General features: G+C 36.1%; 1 protein-coding gene across 1 annotated transcript in view; it reads left to right on the top strand.

Moving 5' to 3' along the window:
* Positions 1 to 15,910, top strand: part of LOC136827724 (dynein axonemal heavy chain 6-like) — a 126,495-nt gene that overhangs the window by 99,092 nt on the left and 11,493 nt on the right. The window contains exons 14-18 of the mRNA XM_067085187.1: positions 9,158 to 9,283; positions 9,612 to 9,746; positions 9,983 to 10,236; positions 10,747 to 10,967; positions 15,019 to 15,134. Of these exons, the coding sequence (XP_066941288.1) occupies positions 9,158 to 9,283; positions 9,612 to 9,746; positions 9,983 to 10,236; positions 10,747 to 10,967; positions 15,019 to 15,134 (852 nt within the window). The remainder of the gene's footprint in view (positions 1 to 9,157; positions 9,284 to 9,611; positions 9,747 to 9,982; positions 10,237 to 10,746; positions 10,968 to 15,018; positions 15,135 to 15,910) is intronic.

Raw genomic sequence — 15,910 nt, 5'->3', positions numbered from 1 at the left:
TTAACCGATTGGCTGTGAAACAGAGAAAAATTTCCAAACATTCAGGAAATTTCGCAACTTGGCGATAGCGCATGTCATCGCTGATACCATCCAACTTTGCAGCCCAAATGATGTCATTTTCCTGATTTGGCTTCCTGACTGTGTAAATGAAGAATTCATCTGAAAGTCAGCTTCATCCCAATATTTAATAAATGAACCACAAAACCATGCACGGTCTTCTCTCTGTTGCTGAGTGATGTTGGGCTTGCTGATAACATGAAGTGGCTTGGTACCAGATTTTTTCAACTCACGATATACAGCACTATAACTTCTCTTCTTTCCTCTTTTTGTTTCTAGTTCAAGTGCCAATTTACGTAAAGACTTTCTTGGTCTACCCACTGCCTCAGCTATGATGTCTTTTGACTCCTGAGAAAGGACTTCAGGCCTTCCAAGATTCTCACTCTTTTCGCGATAACAGTCATAAGGATTTTTGTTCCAGTTTCTTTTAACAAAGGATTCATCTCTTTTAATGTATTTAACTATCCAGGAATGTGAAATGAAGGATGCGCCAGCATCCCTGGCCTCTGAAGGTTATAGCCCGGATTCGGTCAATCCATCTGATTTCCTCTGAGTCGTTAGCCATGGCTGTATCTAACTTGTTGGATGAGATTTTGATTTTGGTATTGCTTTATCAGCAGCATTTTGAATGAAATTCACAAGAAATTTATTAGTTTCATTGTGGTCTTTTAAATATTCCAATGGTGGGATATTCCTAGTGTGGAATTCATATTGCTCCCAATCTGCTTTATAAATGTTATACTGAGGATCATGCTTGGTGGGATTATTTTGTATTAGTGGAATTAATATTGGAAAATGGTCACTTGTATGGAAGTCGTCAACTGTATTCCAATCCAATCTGTCAACTGTATTCCAATCCAATCTGTCAACTATGTTTGTTGTACATAGAGTTAAGTCGATTGAGGAAAATGTTCCATGTGTTTTAGAAAAATATGTGCTGATTTCGTCAACATTTATACAGCAAATGTCATATGAATCTATGAATTCCTCTATTTTACTTCCTGCTCTATTTGAGTCCGTACAGTTCCAGTCCCACATCGGGTTGTGAGCATTAACATCAGTTACTATTAATGTAGGTTCCTTAACATTATTAAGTAAAAATCTTTAAGTTTGTCAAAGTCGTAATTTTTATTAGGTTGGTTGTATAAATTATAAATTACATAATTATCGTTTTTTATTCATATTTTAATACTCCATATTTGCAGATCAGTAAAGTTTACAGGTACTTTGTCATAACATACTTTGTTATGTACATATATAGCAGCACCTAAATTTCCTTCTTCCTCTCGTGATGCTGATGCTAAGGTATATTTACCTATTGTTGATATTGTTTTGTTAACATGTTGTAAACTTAATATCACTGGTTCATATTCTTTTAATAACCGTTGTACTTCTCCTAGGTGTAATCTGGTCTGTAGGCCATTTACGTTCCATAGTATATAGTATAATATAACTATTGAAAATATTTCTTTATAGTAGTCGAGTTTTACTCTCTTTTTTGTATTATCAATTTGGATTTTTTTCTAATAATTTACTCACGACATTCATTTGTTTTTTTATATACACTAAGTGCTCAATGCACATGCACTCTTTTTCATGGTTACTCAAATCCGTGGTTTCTTCTTTTCTATATTTCATAAAATTTCTTATAATGTTTGTTAAACCATCTTTTGTCATGTTTTTGTTGTTATTGCATAATTTAATGAAACAATCATTACATCCACATGTATTATCACGAGTATTTCTCTTTTCATTTGCTCTTGTACCAATTACTGGAGATGCAGTAATTTCTTCTCCTTTGACATAGTCATTGTTATCTATGGTATGGTTCTCTTTCGCTTCTTCAGTGTTTTCGACATTTGCCTTCATAAGTTTTCCTATTATTTTAGGAGATAAAGGTGTATTCTTAGCTTGTTTTTGTTTTTGTTCCTTTTTCATCTCCTTTATCTCTGGTTTAACTGATGTTTCTCTAATAATAGTTGGTGTCTTCGTTTTGGGTGGTGTTCTCTCCATAGGCCTTTTTTTATCTTTAATTTCCAGTCCATCACGACCCTCCTCTGTTACTTCAGTAGTAGCATCCTCCTGTGTTTCTATTTGCATTAATATTTCAAATGAATTGCATAAAATATTATCCATCTCATTTGTATCTGTTTCTTTATTCTTTACCATTTTATTTTTTTATTTCTAAATTATGAATTTTTTCTTGGGATTTACTTTTCTGTGTTCTGTTACTTCTATCCGTTTGCGTTTTTGCTTCATTATTTGCTCTTGTTACTGAAGAATATGTATGTTTCTTAGACGGATCTTGAATTCCTCTCACTTTTAATTCCAAATTAGCCTCTTTTATAGACATCCCTGTTCGTTCTTGTAGTATTTTCAATTCCGCATTGTATAATACATGCATTCTTTGGATCTTGCATGATGATTTTACCTACAGTTTACGTACTTCCACCATGTGGTATGTTCAGTAGATCCACAATAAGTGCATACCGGTTCATTACGACAATTTTTCTGTGTCCCCAGACTTACTGCAATTTTGACACTGCAGTGGTTTTGGGACATTGAGTCTTAACTTTCTATTTTGGCCTAAAATTTTTATTTTTTGAGGTAGATCTTCACCCTCAAATTTTATTTTTGCTATTTTTAATGTTTGTCTATTGCTGTTTTTACCCGGTCCAGCAGGTGTCAGGCAAATTTCTCGAAATCAATTGCGCGAAGGTAAATTTCTCGAATTCAATTGACCGAAAAATAATTTCTCGAACTATCATTTTCTCGAATGTCAGTTACTCGAAAACAAACAAGTAAATTTCTCGAACACAATCGAAAGTATCCCATAAGCGCCAAAGACCAATTTATAAAGAGGCTATTAGCATTCCAAGCGTAAATTTCTCGAACACAATCGAAAGTATCCATAAGCGCTAAAGACCAATTCATAAAGAGGCCATTAGCATTCTAAACGCTTCTCATTCTGTTTACAAAATTCTGAATTGAGTTTTTTCCTGTTATATTTTTCTCCAGTAGTCTCAACCCATCAAGATGGAAGCAACGTATGTTGAGAGTGAAAAGGGAAGGAAGAAATTATGTTTAAAAGGATATTTATATATCAAGGACAAAGGAGTAAATAACAAAATTTATTGGAAATGTGAAATGTACAAGAAAATTAAATGTTCTGCTCGTGCTATCACCATCGATGATAATATAGATAAAGAGAGTGGTGACCACAATCATGCAGGAGATGGGGCTAAAGTCAGAAGCTGCCAGAGTCCAAGAAAAAGTAAGAGAGGTGCAATCAATAGTCAGGATACACCCCATTATATAGTGTCTTGTGCTTCAAAGGGGGTAAGTGGGGCTGTTGCGGTGAAACTCCCATCAATATCAAATATGAAGAGGAATAGCCTATACGCAATATACGAGCTAAGAAAAATGATGTCCCTGCTTTGCCCGATTGCCAAGAAGATCTTATCATCCCGGAAGAATTTACCAAAACTCACAAAGGAGAACTGTTTCTTATGTATGACTCGGGTCCCACAAATGATCGTATATTGATTTTTTCGACACAGAGAAACCTCGATTTACTAGCACGCTCAAGAAACTGGTTCGCTGATGGTACCTTTAAGACGGTACCTTCAATTTTTTTTTTCAGTTGTATACAATACATGGTGTGCATTCAGGAAGTATCATACACCTCGTTTATGCACTATTACCGAACAAAACTCAAGAGACCTACAAAAGATTCCTGCAGATTGTAAAGGAAAAAATCCCAACATTTGAGCCAGCCACAATAATGATAGACTTTGAATTGGCCATGATTAGAGCTATAGAGCATGAATTTCCAAGGACAAAATGCCGTGGCTGTTTTTTTCATTTTTGTAAATCCATTTATCGCAAAATTCAAGAAAATGGCTTCAAAGTACGGTACGACACCGATGCTGAATTTGCTATTCAGGTTCGCCTGTTATCTGCGTTAGCATTTGTACCAGTTTTCAAGGTCGAAGAAACATTTGAATATTTAATTGAAAATGAAGTTTTTCCCGTTGAAATTCAAAGCGTGGTTGACTCTTTTGAAGATACATGGATCGGGCGGCCGCATAGAAATAACCGTAGACGTGCTCCTTTCTTTAAACATGAATTATGGAACTGTTTTGATTATGTCAAGGAAGAAATGCCCAAGACGAACAATGCAGTCGAGGGCTGGCATTACGGTTTCGAACAGCAATTAAGTGCTTGTCATCCATCCATCTGGAAATTTATACAAGGATTACAACGAGAACAAAGTCTACAGGAGCTACGAATTGAACAATATTTGGGAGGTGTTGGTATTCCTGTGCGCAAAAAGAAGTATCGTGCAAAAAGGTTACAAACCATTGTAATAAATTATGACGAAGAGAGGCCTGTCGAAGAATATCTACGAAGTGTAGCATACAACATTTCATTTTGATTGATTAAATTTTAATACTGTATTTCATTCTGAATGATAATATTTTCATACATACAATAAAATTATAACCTTTGTATTTTTTTCATTCCTTCATTTACAATAAATTTTTAACATTTGTGTTTGTCAACCCAAAAGGATATATTTTTCCTTGAAATACATGAAAATTTTTCCATTCAATTTTCTCGACAAAATAGATATCAGTTTTCGAGAAATATGGGATTCGAGAAAATGATAGTTCGAGAAATTATTTTTCGAGCAACTGAGTTCGAGAATTTGACTTTCGAGAAATTGCATTCGAGAAATTTGCCTAAAATCGGTACAGCATATACCTCACAATCTTGGACCTTTGGGTATCTTTTTTTGAGAGCGTCCAATAGCATTTTCTTATCGACTGGTATGTTATTGTTTTCAGGATGTAATGGTATCCTGAATGCTGTTCATAGTATCGTGTTTTTTTTCACTTTTATGTTAATACTGTCTATATTTTTCAAAGACAAATAGTCCTCGGACTCACTTTTTGTTGTGGCTTCTATGTGACAAGTTTTTTCCTTTATTTGTCTAAACGACACATCTGTCAATGGATGTCTATTTAATAAATAATTTTCTAGTTTTAGAGCTGAAATATTTTGGTCAGCTTCCATGGTTAGAAACCTTGATCAACTTCCACTCCCAAAGAGGGAGTTGAAGTGAGTCAAGGTTGGGTCATGTCGGTATTTACTCTTTTTGGGAGTTTTATACGGTATTAAGGTTTTAATACCACTCTAATTTGGATTATTTGGATTATCCAGAGAATTGTCCATTTCCATGCTAGAAGATTGGCTCTGTGCTGGAGCAGCGGTCATCATCTGTGCCGGAACAATGCCATCAGAGGGCCCAAGGACACTTGAATCTTTAAAATTACTTGTCATAAAGATTTAAGTTAAAAAAAACTGAAAATTTTGAAAATATATCACCAGCCTTTCATATAGTTTATTCTTCCACCAATGGCACAGGTGAGAACCGACTCCCAAATATCCGCTCCCTACCCTATACAGCAGAGGATGGCACATGATTAGAGTGGCCCAATTGTAAGTCAAACCTGCTTGCTTGGACTGACAATATTACTGGACTACAATCATCCCCACCCTAATCATGTTATGGGCAAACCAAATAGAATGCTGAGAGTCCTATCTCCAGAGCCAGACCCCCTGGAATCCGTGGTCCAGCCCTAAAGAATAGTTCCGCCTGATATCTCTCAGGTCCGAACATTATCGGGCAGTTGATTGTCCTACCACAGTTCCCACTATTTAGCTTAGGATATAAAACCATTCCCAGCTATGATATCTTTTCCTATTTATCAGGTCCAATGAATTTTAGTAACAGTGGAAAATTCCTTAGAATTTAATCCAAACAAATATATAATGCCATATGGGACTCCTGGACTCAAACCTGGGAACAGATTCCTGGGGTTCAAGAGCTCCCTCACCACGTCAAGGTGGTCCCAAATCGAGGGGGTGTTCTCATATAGGTATCTTGTTTTTTTATGAAGGGTTTTATTACGGAGAGCAATTCCAAAAAGTCTCATGGCCCATTCTAAGATAATTAACCAGTCGCCTTTCTCAAATAATAATTCTGACAAAATGTTCATGTGAGATAGCTTTTGTCTTTTCAAAAACCAGTCTCTTGTCCAATTTTCTTGTTTGCATTTCTTTTAGTTAACATCATTACCAACTCACCAGCTGTGCTCAGACAAAGTGTCTCCATATCTTTTGGCGTAAGAGGAGTGGCCATGGCTGTCCTCTCACCACACAATCACAAGAACAACTGAGACTATACCTGAAGTGAATAGTGTGTGGATAGGACTGCAGTTCTTCAGTCCTTCAGTTCATTCCAACTGACAGTCTGGAGTGAGCGTGTATGGGGGGCCCTTAACACATGTGGCAGGCTTGCCTTCTTCTGTCTACAAGATCATATATGACCATATCCTCCTTCACAATAAAAACATCTCCTCAGTCTCAGGGTATATTGCTTAACCTTAAAATGTAACCATGCTGCTTTTATTACATTAGGTAAGCAGGTAGAATTGAATGTAATAATTAAATTTGCAAGTGGAACCAAGGCTACACTGATCTTCACTCTTTCAACTCTTATCATGCCTTGATCTTGAATTCTTCTACAAGTTTCTCTTCTGAATACATCATCAGCTGGGGTGCATATATCATATCCTTGGAGTGTGCACTGAGCAGTCTACTTAAATATGTAACAGATCATGAAGGTGACCTTTGAAAAGAATGTATCAACCTTTCGTGAGATCATATGACGAACACAGCATGTAATAAATGCTGAGTGTTTTTCGCTTTCAGCAAAAGTCAACGTTCTCAGAGACCCTTAGTTACAACACACGTGTGCATGATTGCAAAGTCAGCAAAAAAACCTTCGAGAAGGTTTATCCAGTTATAGATCTGGATTTGAAGAGAACATCACAGTGGAGTGTGTAAGTACGTTTGTGACCAAGTACCTCGTGATGCTTTGTTTTACAGAAGGCGTGTCTTATCGTACCTTGAACTCGAATGATGTCACGAGTGTGTGTTCATATGTGCGTTGCAAAACCCATATAATGGGAGTGTTTCAGAGAATGAGGGGGCAACATGAGCCATTCTGAGTATCGATAATATGTGAACTGTGACAAAGGGAAGCACACAGATGGAGTCTGTGTTCCAGAGGACTATTGTGAAGTGAGTACCACTCATAAAACATTTTAGATTTTTCTTACAGACTCTGGAGAAAAGACTTTATCCCTGTTGCAGTGAAATCTTGTGTTTCTATATTTATTTTACAACGCTTGTCTCTTACAGGTATTCCTTCCGTCCTTCCTTCTTTTCTCCACGTTCCTCTTCAAGGAAGGGAGTGGTGTGACATTTAATCATATATAAAATGACCTGTAGAATGTATTAAATGACCTTTTATAATTTGGATGACAGGAGTTATTTCTGTATTTCCTTAAATAATTGGGTGTCTATGTTTTGGACCTTATTCAGAAGATTTTCATAGTTATGTTGAATCATTCGATTCCATTTTTTCGTAGCTTATCTGAAGTTTTTTTCGTTACTTTTTGTCAATAAAGTTTTTAGTTTTGTAACCTAGTATCTCATTCCAGTAGACCTTAGAATTTAGTTAGGGGCAATGAATAACTTATGATGTTTAGATGACAGACCAGCTGACACAGGAAGTCAGCTCTTGCTACCATACAGACATACCAACCTCTGTTCTTGAAACAGAGACTTAAATAAAATATAAGCCTCGAAAATCGGGCCTATAACAAATGTTTTAATTTGTCACTTTTCTTTTGCTGAGGCTGGTTCTACTATCAGTTTTCTGTCAAAATAATTATCATAAGAAGAGGTTTCAAATATCCCTAGTACTATTTCACAAGTATTTCTGGTCAATTCCCCTTTGCTCCATGCTAGAACATATGGTTCTAGTGTAATTACATTAGAAGGTTTCCCAAACAGAGGTTGTAAGAGGAGAGTTCATAGGTCGTCATCTGTGCCAAATGGGTATTGTTAAAGGGTCCAGGGGTACTCGATCCTTTACTACTACTCAGAAAGATCAAAGTGATAAAGAAAAAATGAATAAATAAACCTGAAACCCTTAAAAAGATATCATCAGCCTTTCATGAAGTTTTCATTCTTCTACCAAAGGTACCAGTAAGAGCTGACTCCCAATGTCCACTACCTACCCTACCTCACAGGGAATGCCACAACACAATTAGGGTGGCTCAAGTGTAAGCCAAACCTGCTTCTTGGGACTGAGAATATTACATGAATACAATCATCCTCACCCTTATCATATTATAGGCAACCTGGACAGAATGCTGAGAGTCCTATCCCCAAAACCAGACCACCCATGGAATCTATGGCCCAGCTCTGCAGAATAGTTCTGCCCTTGAGTTATCAAAGGCCATAACAATGACACACGGCTTTTGTTCTAGCAATAATAAATGAATTAATAGAAAAATACAATATAGTATTTAGGCCAAAGGCCAAGCGCTGCGACCTATGAGGTCATTCAGAGCTGATACAGAAATTGTTAGGAGAGGGTGGAAAAGTCAGATGAAAGAAACAGAATATGGATAAAGGTACAGACAAAGGCATGAAAGGGGTTGCAGCTAGGAGCCAATGGGCCACTGAAAAGAACCTTAATGCCACTAGTGCACCACGAGGTGCACTGACGGCACTATCCCGCTAAGGGGATAAATGAATTAATGAAGAATATGGCAGGATAAACAATGAACCTTTTTGTGACACTTCAGCATTATTTAAACAAAGCAGTATAAAATATAGCTATTCAGTTACCTCTCACGTCTTCATCAAGATGGCTGATGAAAGGTGGGCCTTGCTCTGGAGTGCATAGCTTTACCATAAGGTTATTTCCAGAATCCTAAAGACTATCTAAAGAATTCTGTACAAATCCTCATAGTATTAATACCACCGCCTGTGCCAATTTGTAATGCTTCTCTTTCTCTAGGAAAAAAAATGTAGCATTTTTTATTCACATACCTTGTTTTGACAAATGTCTTGAAGTTAAAAGCATTTCTACAATCTTTTAATTACTAAGCCGAATGTAGTCTCAACCCATCTCCAAAATTTAGAGTATTAAATCCTTTCTCTACATCACTTATAGGAAGCTGACATCTGCAATAAATACCTGTCAAGGCTTTTCACTGGAATAGGACGACTAATCCGAGGTCATGACGGACAGATAGTGGCTCTCGTATCTCCCCAGCAAGAAAAACTTAAGCTAGCAAAGGTAAATATGAATTCTAATGCTTCTTTTCATCTGCCTTTATTATTTTTGCTGTTTTACACATTTTATTCTTTAAAAGTAAAATATAGTATTGTGAACCTCTGCATTTTGAACTTCAAGCGTTTCATCTTTGTCTTGTTCTTAAAATCAAGTCAGACAAAAGTAACCTTTACAATGAAACCACTTTCTAATAATAAAATTAAGCTACTTGATATCACCACCATCGTGAGGTATAAAATAGCAATTCACACATGGATTCTTTCTAAAAATACGTCAAGCAATGATTTACTATTAAATTATGACTATAATATGCACAAACTTCTCTTTCAAGTCTGTTGTTGCACATCATGGTGTTGAGGACTGGATAGGCCGTGTTGAGAGTGGAATGAGAGCCACTCTGAAACGACTTATAATTAAACATGCAAAAGAGCATCTCCCTATGGATAATCTTCATATACCATTACAGGTTTGGATTGCTTAAGGCATATAACTAATTAAAACAATCTGAAATAAACTGTCACCAATTAGTTTGGATATTAAAGGTCAAGTTATGCAAGATATAGGCAAGGACCACTGTAAATTAAGAGACAGAGTGTTACGTTTTCACATATAAATACTTTACATCAAGCTTTGGGTAAGAATTTTCCATGCTTTTCAATATTACAAATTAAAATTAATTATTCATTTTTGGGTAACGACTAGGTGCTGGACATCTGTCGAAGAATCCAATGGAGTACACAGATCATTGATATTTTGGATAATGCCTATGAATCAAAGGTTAAACCAAATTTGCACAGTGTGTTAACCAAAATAGAAGATGACCTGAAAATACTACAAGAACTCACCAACTTGAAAGTCAGTGCTCAGCATGAATCTCGACTTACGTACTTGATCATTACTATCCTGTCTCTTCGGGAAGCCACAAAAATGATTATTGCAGACAAGCCAGATAACAGGTAGGAAGTATTACCTATTCTTCATGACATATAGAGATAAAAAAATTGAATATACCTGTCAACAAAACTGAATACTTGAGTAAAAGAAGTAACTTAGTGAGATCAAATTTTAAGCTGTATGATAAAATACATTACCATCCTGTAAATTCTTCATTCTACCCAAGACCATTTTCCTATTGGGTCTGTCAACTGATTCTACCTTCTCCAACTTGGGTTTAAATGCTAGCTACATCCACAGTCTCTTCCCTCTCTCACTACAAAACCTCTCCCTATTCTCCTTTTCCTAATCTTGCTTCACATTCTAGTCATCTTTCTTTTCACTATAATACACCTCATCCTCAAAACCAACGAGCTTCCAAAGAAAAGGAATGCAGAAATGTAAAGTAAGCAAGTATTCTACATATATGACCTTCCTCAAGAATGTGATTTCTATTGAGTGGACATGATTTTAAATCTAATACCCTATATAGCCAACCATAAAATATTTTGTTTTTATTTACATGATGAAAGATGGTCATATGCTTGGCTGCAACATTTGAGTCATCTTATAAATGGAGAAGGTCGGAGGGCTAAGGTCCAAGTTTCAATCAGTGTAGAAAACTTGGACTATTGTTACGAATATATGGGGGTTTCTGAAGCCTCTATTCAAACTCCAAGTACAATGAGAGCTCATCAAACTCAATCACCAGCTGATATAAACCATAAAAATAAGTTCACAAAAGAACATTTAGGTAAATGGTGCAATAATTAAAATGTAACACTAAGTAAAGCATTTTAAAACATGTCAGCAACTTGCCACATAAACATCACAAACAGACTGAAAACCAGTCAACAACTGTAAGTGGAGAAGTGTAATCATATGAAGCACTGGTTTGGACTACCAATAAGTCACTGATTTGTATTCAACCTGTTTGTGATGAGAGCTATAAGTTTCTGACCTGTTTTTGTGATGTTTTACTGTTGGGTAGATGCACCCTAATAGAAGTAATTCCACACAGCAGAAACAATATTTGCAATGGTGCACTTCATAATGTGGACTGGCAAATATTATACAATTTACTACGACTGGAATTTGGTCCAGAGACAAGAGAAAATCTAGACTCCTTTTGTAACAATTGTTCTTGCAAAACAGACAAAATTATTTGATGTCACAACTACCAAGTTCACTGACACCAATCTTCATTTCAGTTTGATCAGCTTATGACTACTGAAGAATATGTGATATCTATTATACCTGTGAGGTTTGTCGGTTAATCAACCTCTTATGTGTTACATAAGACCGGAGAAAATAATAATACCTATGCAAATAAGCTACGTTGAGTTTAACTCGGGATTTTAGTGATCTGCCGTCATCTCTATTGCAGCATGCACCTAAGTTGAATTAGATATTTTTGAGTACTTTATTAGATTTATTTTCTTGTTTTCTGTAAACCTCTAGTTTTTAATCAACACAACAAAAGACAAAAAGTCAGGGGTATTTTTCATTTTGTTACCTGAACGATCTTTTGATTTTGCAATAAGGGAATCTTTAATTTTGATAAACACCTTTTGATTCATTATTCCAATACATTACATTAAATCTGACAATCAGAGAAGCTCAAAATGTACGGATGGATGGATGGATGGATGTATGATATTTAGGGCAAAAGCCCAGGCACGTCACCATGTTATTCAACTATTTACCAGACAGCCACCCTGTTAATGGAGGAAGTAAAGTTAATTTTTTTAGATCTTTTTATAAGTATTCTGAGCTTCTTTCATATTTCTTACTTAGTATAATATTATTGATATTTCAAGCTCTTTTAGTCATTCTTCAGTAATTTCTTTAAAACCAATCTCACATACATTCTATTTATTATATGCCAAAAACATCTTAAAACACTGCAGCTTCATATGCCACTATACCATGGAATGAGAACTGCTGGGATAAAGATGATGACAGGTAAAGACCTATGAACTTACAAAGAGGCAATATGGCACCTCTCGATGAAGTACTAATTTTTCAATGAAAACTGGTTATGCATAGCGAACTACATTTGTTGTTACTGGTATACAAAATTGACACTGTACTGTCTACTTGGATAATTGAACTCCAGAAACTTCGTCATAAATCTAACATTATATGAGAATTTATTTTTTCTCTTTCTTTAGCTGAAAACCCTTGTGGACATTGTCAACAGACTATAAACCCAAGAGGCCTCCAAAGGGAAATCAGCCTGCAAAGAGATAAGTTTAGGATAAGGCAATAAATAATTAAATATGAGGGAATAAAAAATAAAACCAATACACCTGACTTCAGACATCAGCAGAAAGCAGGAATGAATTTGCTCCTTGCTTAAACATTTGGAGATCAGAAGACTCTATGACGGTACTAGGTAAACTATTCAACATTTTAGCTATAACCAAAATAAAATTCATGCAAACTGAGTACTGTACTAGTATTAAACGTGGTGCTGGAAAACAAAATACTGTATGCAGAAGCAGCCTGTCTAGTTTTGCAAGCAAAAACAGCTAGGTCAGGTAAAGAAGAACGAGACGATGTTTGTCCTTGTAATATATTTTATGCAACAAACATAATGAACTCACTTTACATCTACGCCGCAAGTCAACATGAAGAGTTGGTAAAATAAACTTGACTGATGACATAATTCTATCCAAGAGTCTGGATGAGAGTCAGCACCCAAGGAACACAGTGAAGAACAGTACTCCAAACAAGGAAGAGGAAAATAATTAAAACTTTGATATAGTAGCTAATTACTAAACATTCTGAACATTTTTGCAAGATGCCAAGAAACCGAGAAAACATTATATTATATACATTCATATGGTTTTTAGCTGGGGTCTAGTTAGATCAGTGAGGTATACTAGGGAAAATACACAACTTACCTTAGGTAACACAAAAAGTCTGGACTCGGGCCTTGAGACCAGCTAAAAAAAGACATACATCAAAATACAGCTGAAGGCCTACTTCAAGAGAGGAGTGATTAGGTAAACTCTGGGGTTTAATTTAATTATATTTACAAAAGAAAACACACATCACAAGAACAGTAGCGTAATTCTGGGGACAGTCAAACACAGCCCCATGATACAAGATGAAAGAGCAAGTGACTGGGGATTTGCTTGAGGGAACACAATGGGATGCCCGCTGATAAAATAAGGCATTGACAAAATGATGTAGTGCCACTATGCACACAAGATGATGCACAGATCCACAGCTGACTAACTCCTAACCTGTAATTGAAACACTTATGGTTACTCAACCGAAAATAGCTCTGTACCGAAGGAATCGAGGAATCGAATAGAAGATGCCTAGACTGAAGTCAATTCCAATAACTCAAATATTTTACGATTACGTTACACTTCACGTCAATGCTCTGCAAATTAAACAGCACAAATATAAAAAGTAATACAGGCCTCACTATTGGTCTATCACGCTATGAAAGGAAAGCAGAAAAATAGTTGGAGACAAATAGGGACATGACTAGACAAAAAACCTTAAATCCAGGACTTTACCTTAATCAAGAGATGAAGTTCCTCATCTTATGTGGGCCAGCGTGAGGGGGGGCAAGTGAATAATTTCACAGCAAAAAGATACTCTGGTTACTGTCAGCCATGTGTTAGAATTAGGCAGGTTAATGGAGCAAGGGACAGGGCATTCGTCCTAGAGCAGCTTCCGAGCAAATCTAAGGTTGAACGTGTCTTTCCAAGACTCTTTATAAATTCCTAGGATTACGTTTCTGCTCATTCTAGGTGGCGTTGGGATCGTTCTGACAGCATGGCAGAAGTTCCAAGATGGCGGAGCGCACATGTTCAATCTGCCAGCTGACCTGCCTCAGATGATGATTAGCTCCAGCCAGGTCAGCACCTGGAATTTAAGGAATTTCGGCAGTCCCACGAACAAAAGAAGATTAAAGTGGTTCCTCCCCCAAAGGCAGTGGTGAGGTTGAGGTTTATAGAAGCGAACTGTCCTACAGTGAACTATACTAAAATAAATGAATTATGTGCATATTCCTTATTTCATTTGTTTTATTGACCGGTGAGATGGCGTATTAGAGGATACTCTCTACAATATGCTTCTCAAAGTTAATTTCTTATCAAAAGATATGCCTAAACTCATAAATAGAACCACTGACATTTAAAACTGCACCACTTGAATGCTCGTCAGGATGCAAACCAAAAGTTCTGGTTCAACTGACTATCTTACATTGAAATTTACAAGCGTTAAGCTTCATACCCCAAAAGCCTGTTCCACTCGCGAATGTGTGCCATATTTCTATTCAAGGATTCTGAAACCACAGATGTAAGGCAAAGAGAGGGGACAAAACAGCTAGAAGAGTAACATCATCAGCATACACAATCAATTTGTTCTCCAGGCATTGCCACATGTCCTTAGTATAAATAATAAAATGCAAAGCTCCAAGAATGCTACCTTGAGAAACATCTGGCAATTAACACATACCCTTTGGGTTCTACCTATTAAAAATTCATTTAAAATATTAATAAAAGATCCCAATTTCCAATAATCATAGGTTATAGATAAGTACTTTATGATTCACATGGTCACTGGCAAACAAAGACCTCAGAAATTATTCCTTCCGTGAATCTTAAGAGCACTTAAGCATCAATATTATAAGTATGAGTACTGACACTGTTACAATCAGATCTTGCTGTAGCATTACTGTTTGACAAAATTATATGTGTGAATATCTATTTAACCCCATCATCAGACACAATTATCTTACACCTTTACTAATGTTTAATACATCCCTATTATTATTGCAGTTGGTGTAGTAGTTGGTGGAGTTGGTGCCGGGAAAACAGAGACACTTAAGTGTGTAGCACGTCTGGTTGGGCAATATCTAGCTTCTTTTAACTGCTCTATGTATACTCCTGTGCAGGTAAGTATCTGTAATAAAACTATTCGTGATATTACTATTTTTCTCAAGAGCAAAATCTCTGATATTTAAGAATGGCTTCTTGACAAATACCAAAGCAGTACTGACTGAGGTATTGCAGTTGCAAGTGTTAAATTATACTGAATGTTACGTCATTTCACCCCTCCACTTACTATAACTTTACAATAAGCTTCAGAATGACAGATCTGATACTACAGTGATGTGACAAACCTGCATAAATCACGGGGGTTCTCATCGCTGATCATCGTTAACATTTTCATTACCTTTTTCTTGGGATTACACCCTTCCCTGAGGTATTGAAAGTTTAACCATCTGTTTTTTTTTTATTTGGCAGCAAACATAACTCTAAAATGCTCTCACATGTTTGCATCAAATACATGCTTTTTTATTCTCCTTGTCATGTCAATAACTGATAGGTTGACTCTGCCTTTTAAATGCTTTTGTTACATTAAATTTTCTTAAATGGTGAAAAAATTTTAAATCACTTTATTCGTCGTAGTAAGAAAAGTTCTGGGGTTATGTTTTACTTCACAACCTTTACTACAAAGAATGGTTAATGGTATACCGTGGTGCTTACTTACCAGTCAGTGCAGAGTTGTGGATTTGAACTAGGCTTATTATCACAGAGAGGTCTAATTATCATTTCATAAGTTACAAGTGTTACATCGTGTTTAAAAACTACTAACAACTGAAATTTATTACCAACCAATGTTTCTAGTCAAAATAGTAGTCAAGTATCACTAGCAACATAAAGAGGA

Source organism: Macrobrachium rosenbergii, chromosome 42 (assembly GCF_040412425.1).
Source record: "Macrobrachium rosenbergii isolate ZJJX-2024 chromosome 42, ASM4041242v1, whole genome shotgun sequence".
In the NCBI taxonomy this organism is placed as follows: domain Eukaryota; kingdom Metazoa; phylum Arthropoda; class Malacostraca; order Decapoda; family Palaemonidae; genus Macrobrachium; species Macrobrachium rosenbergii.
This window is presented reverse-complemented; position numbering and strand designations above follow the sequence as displayed.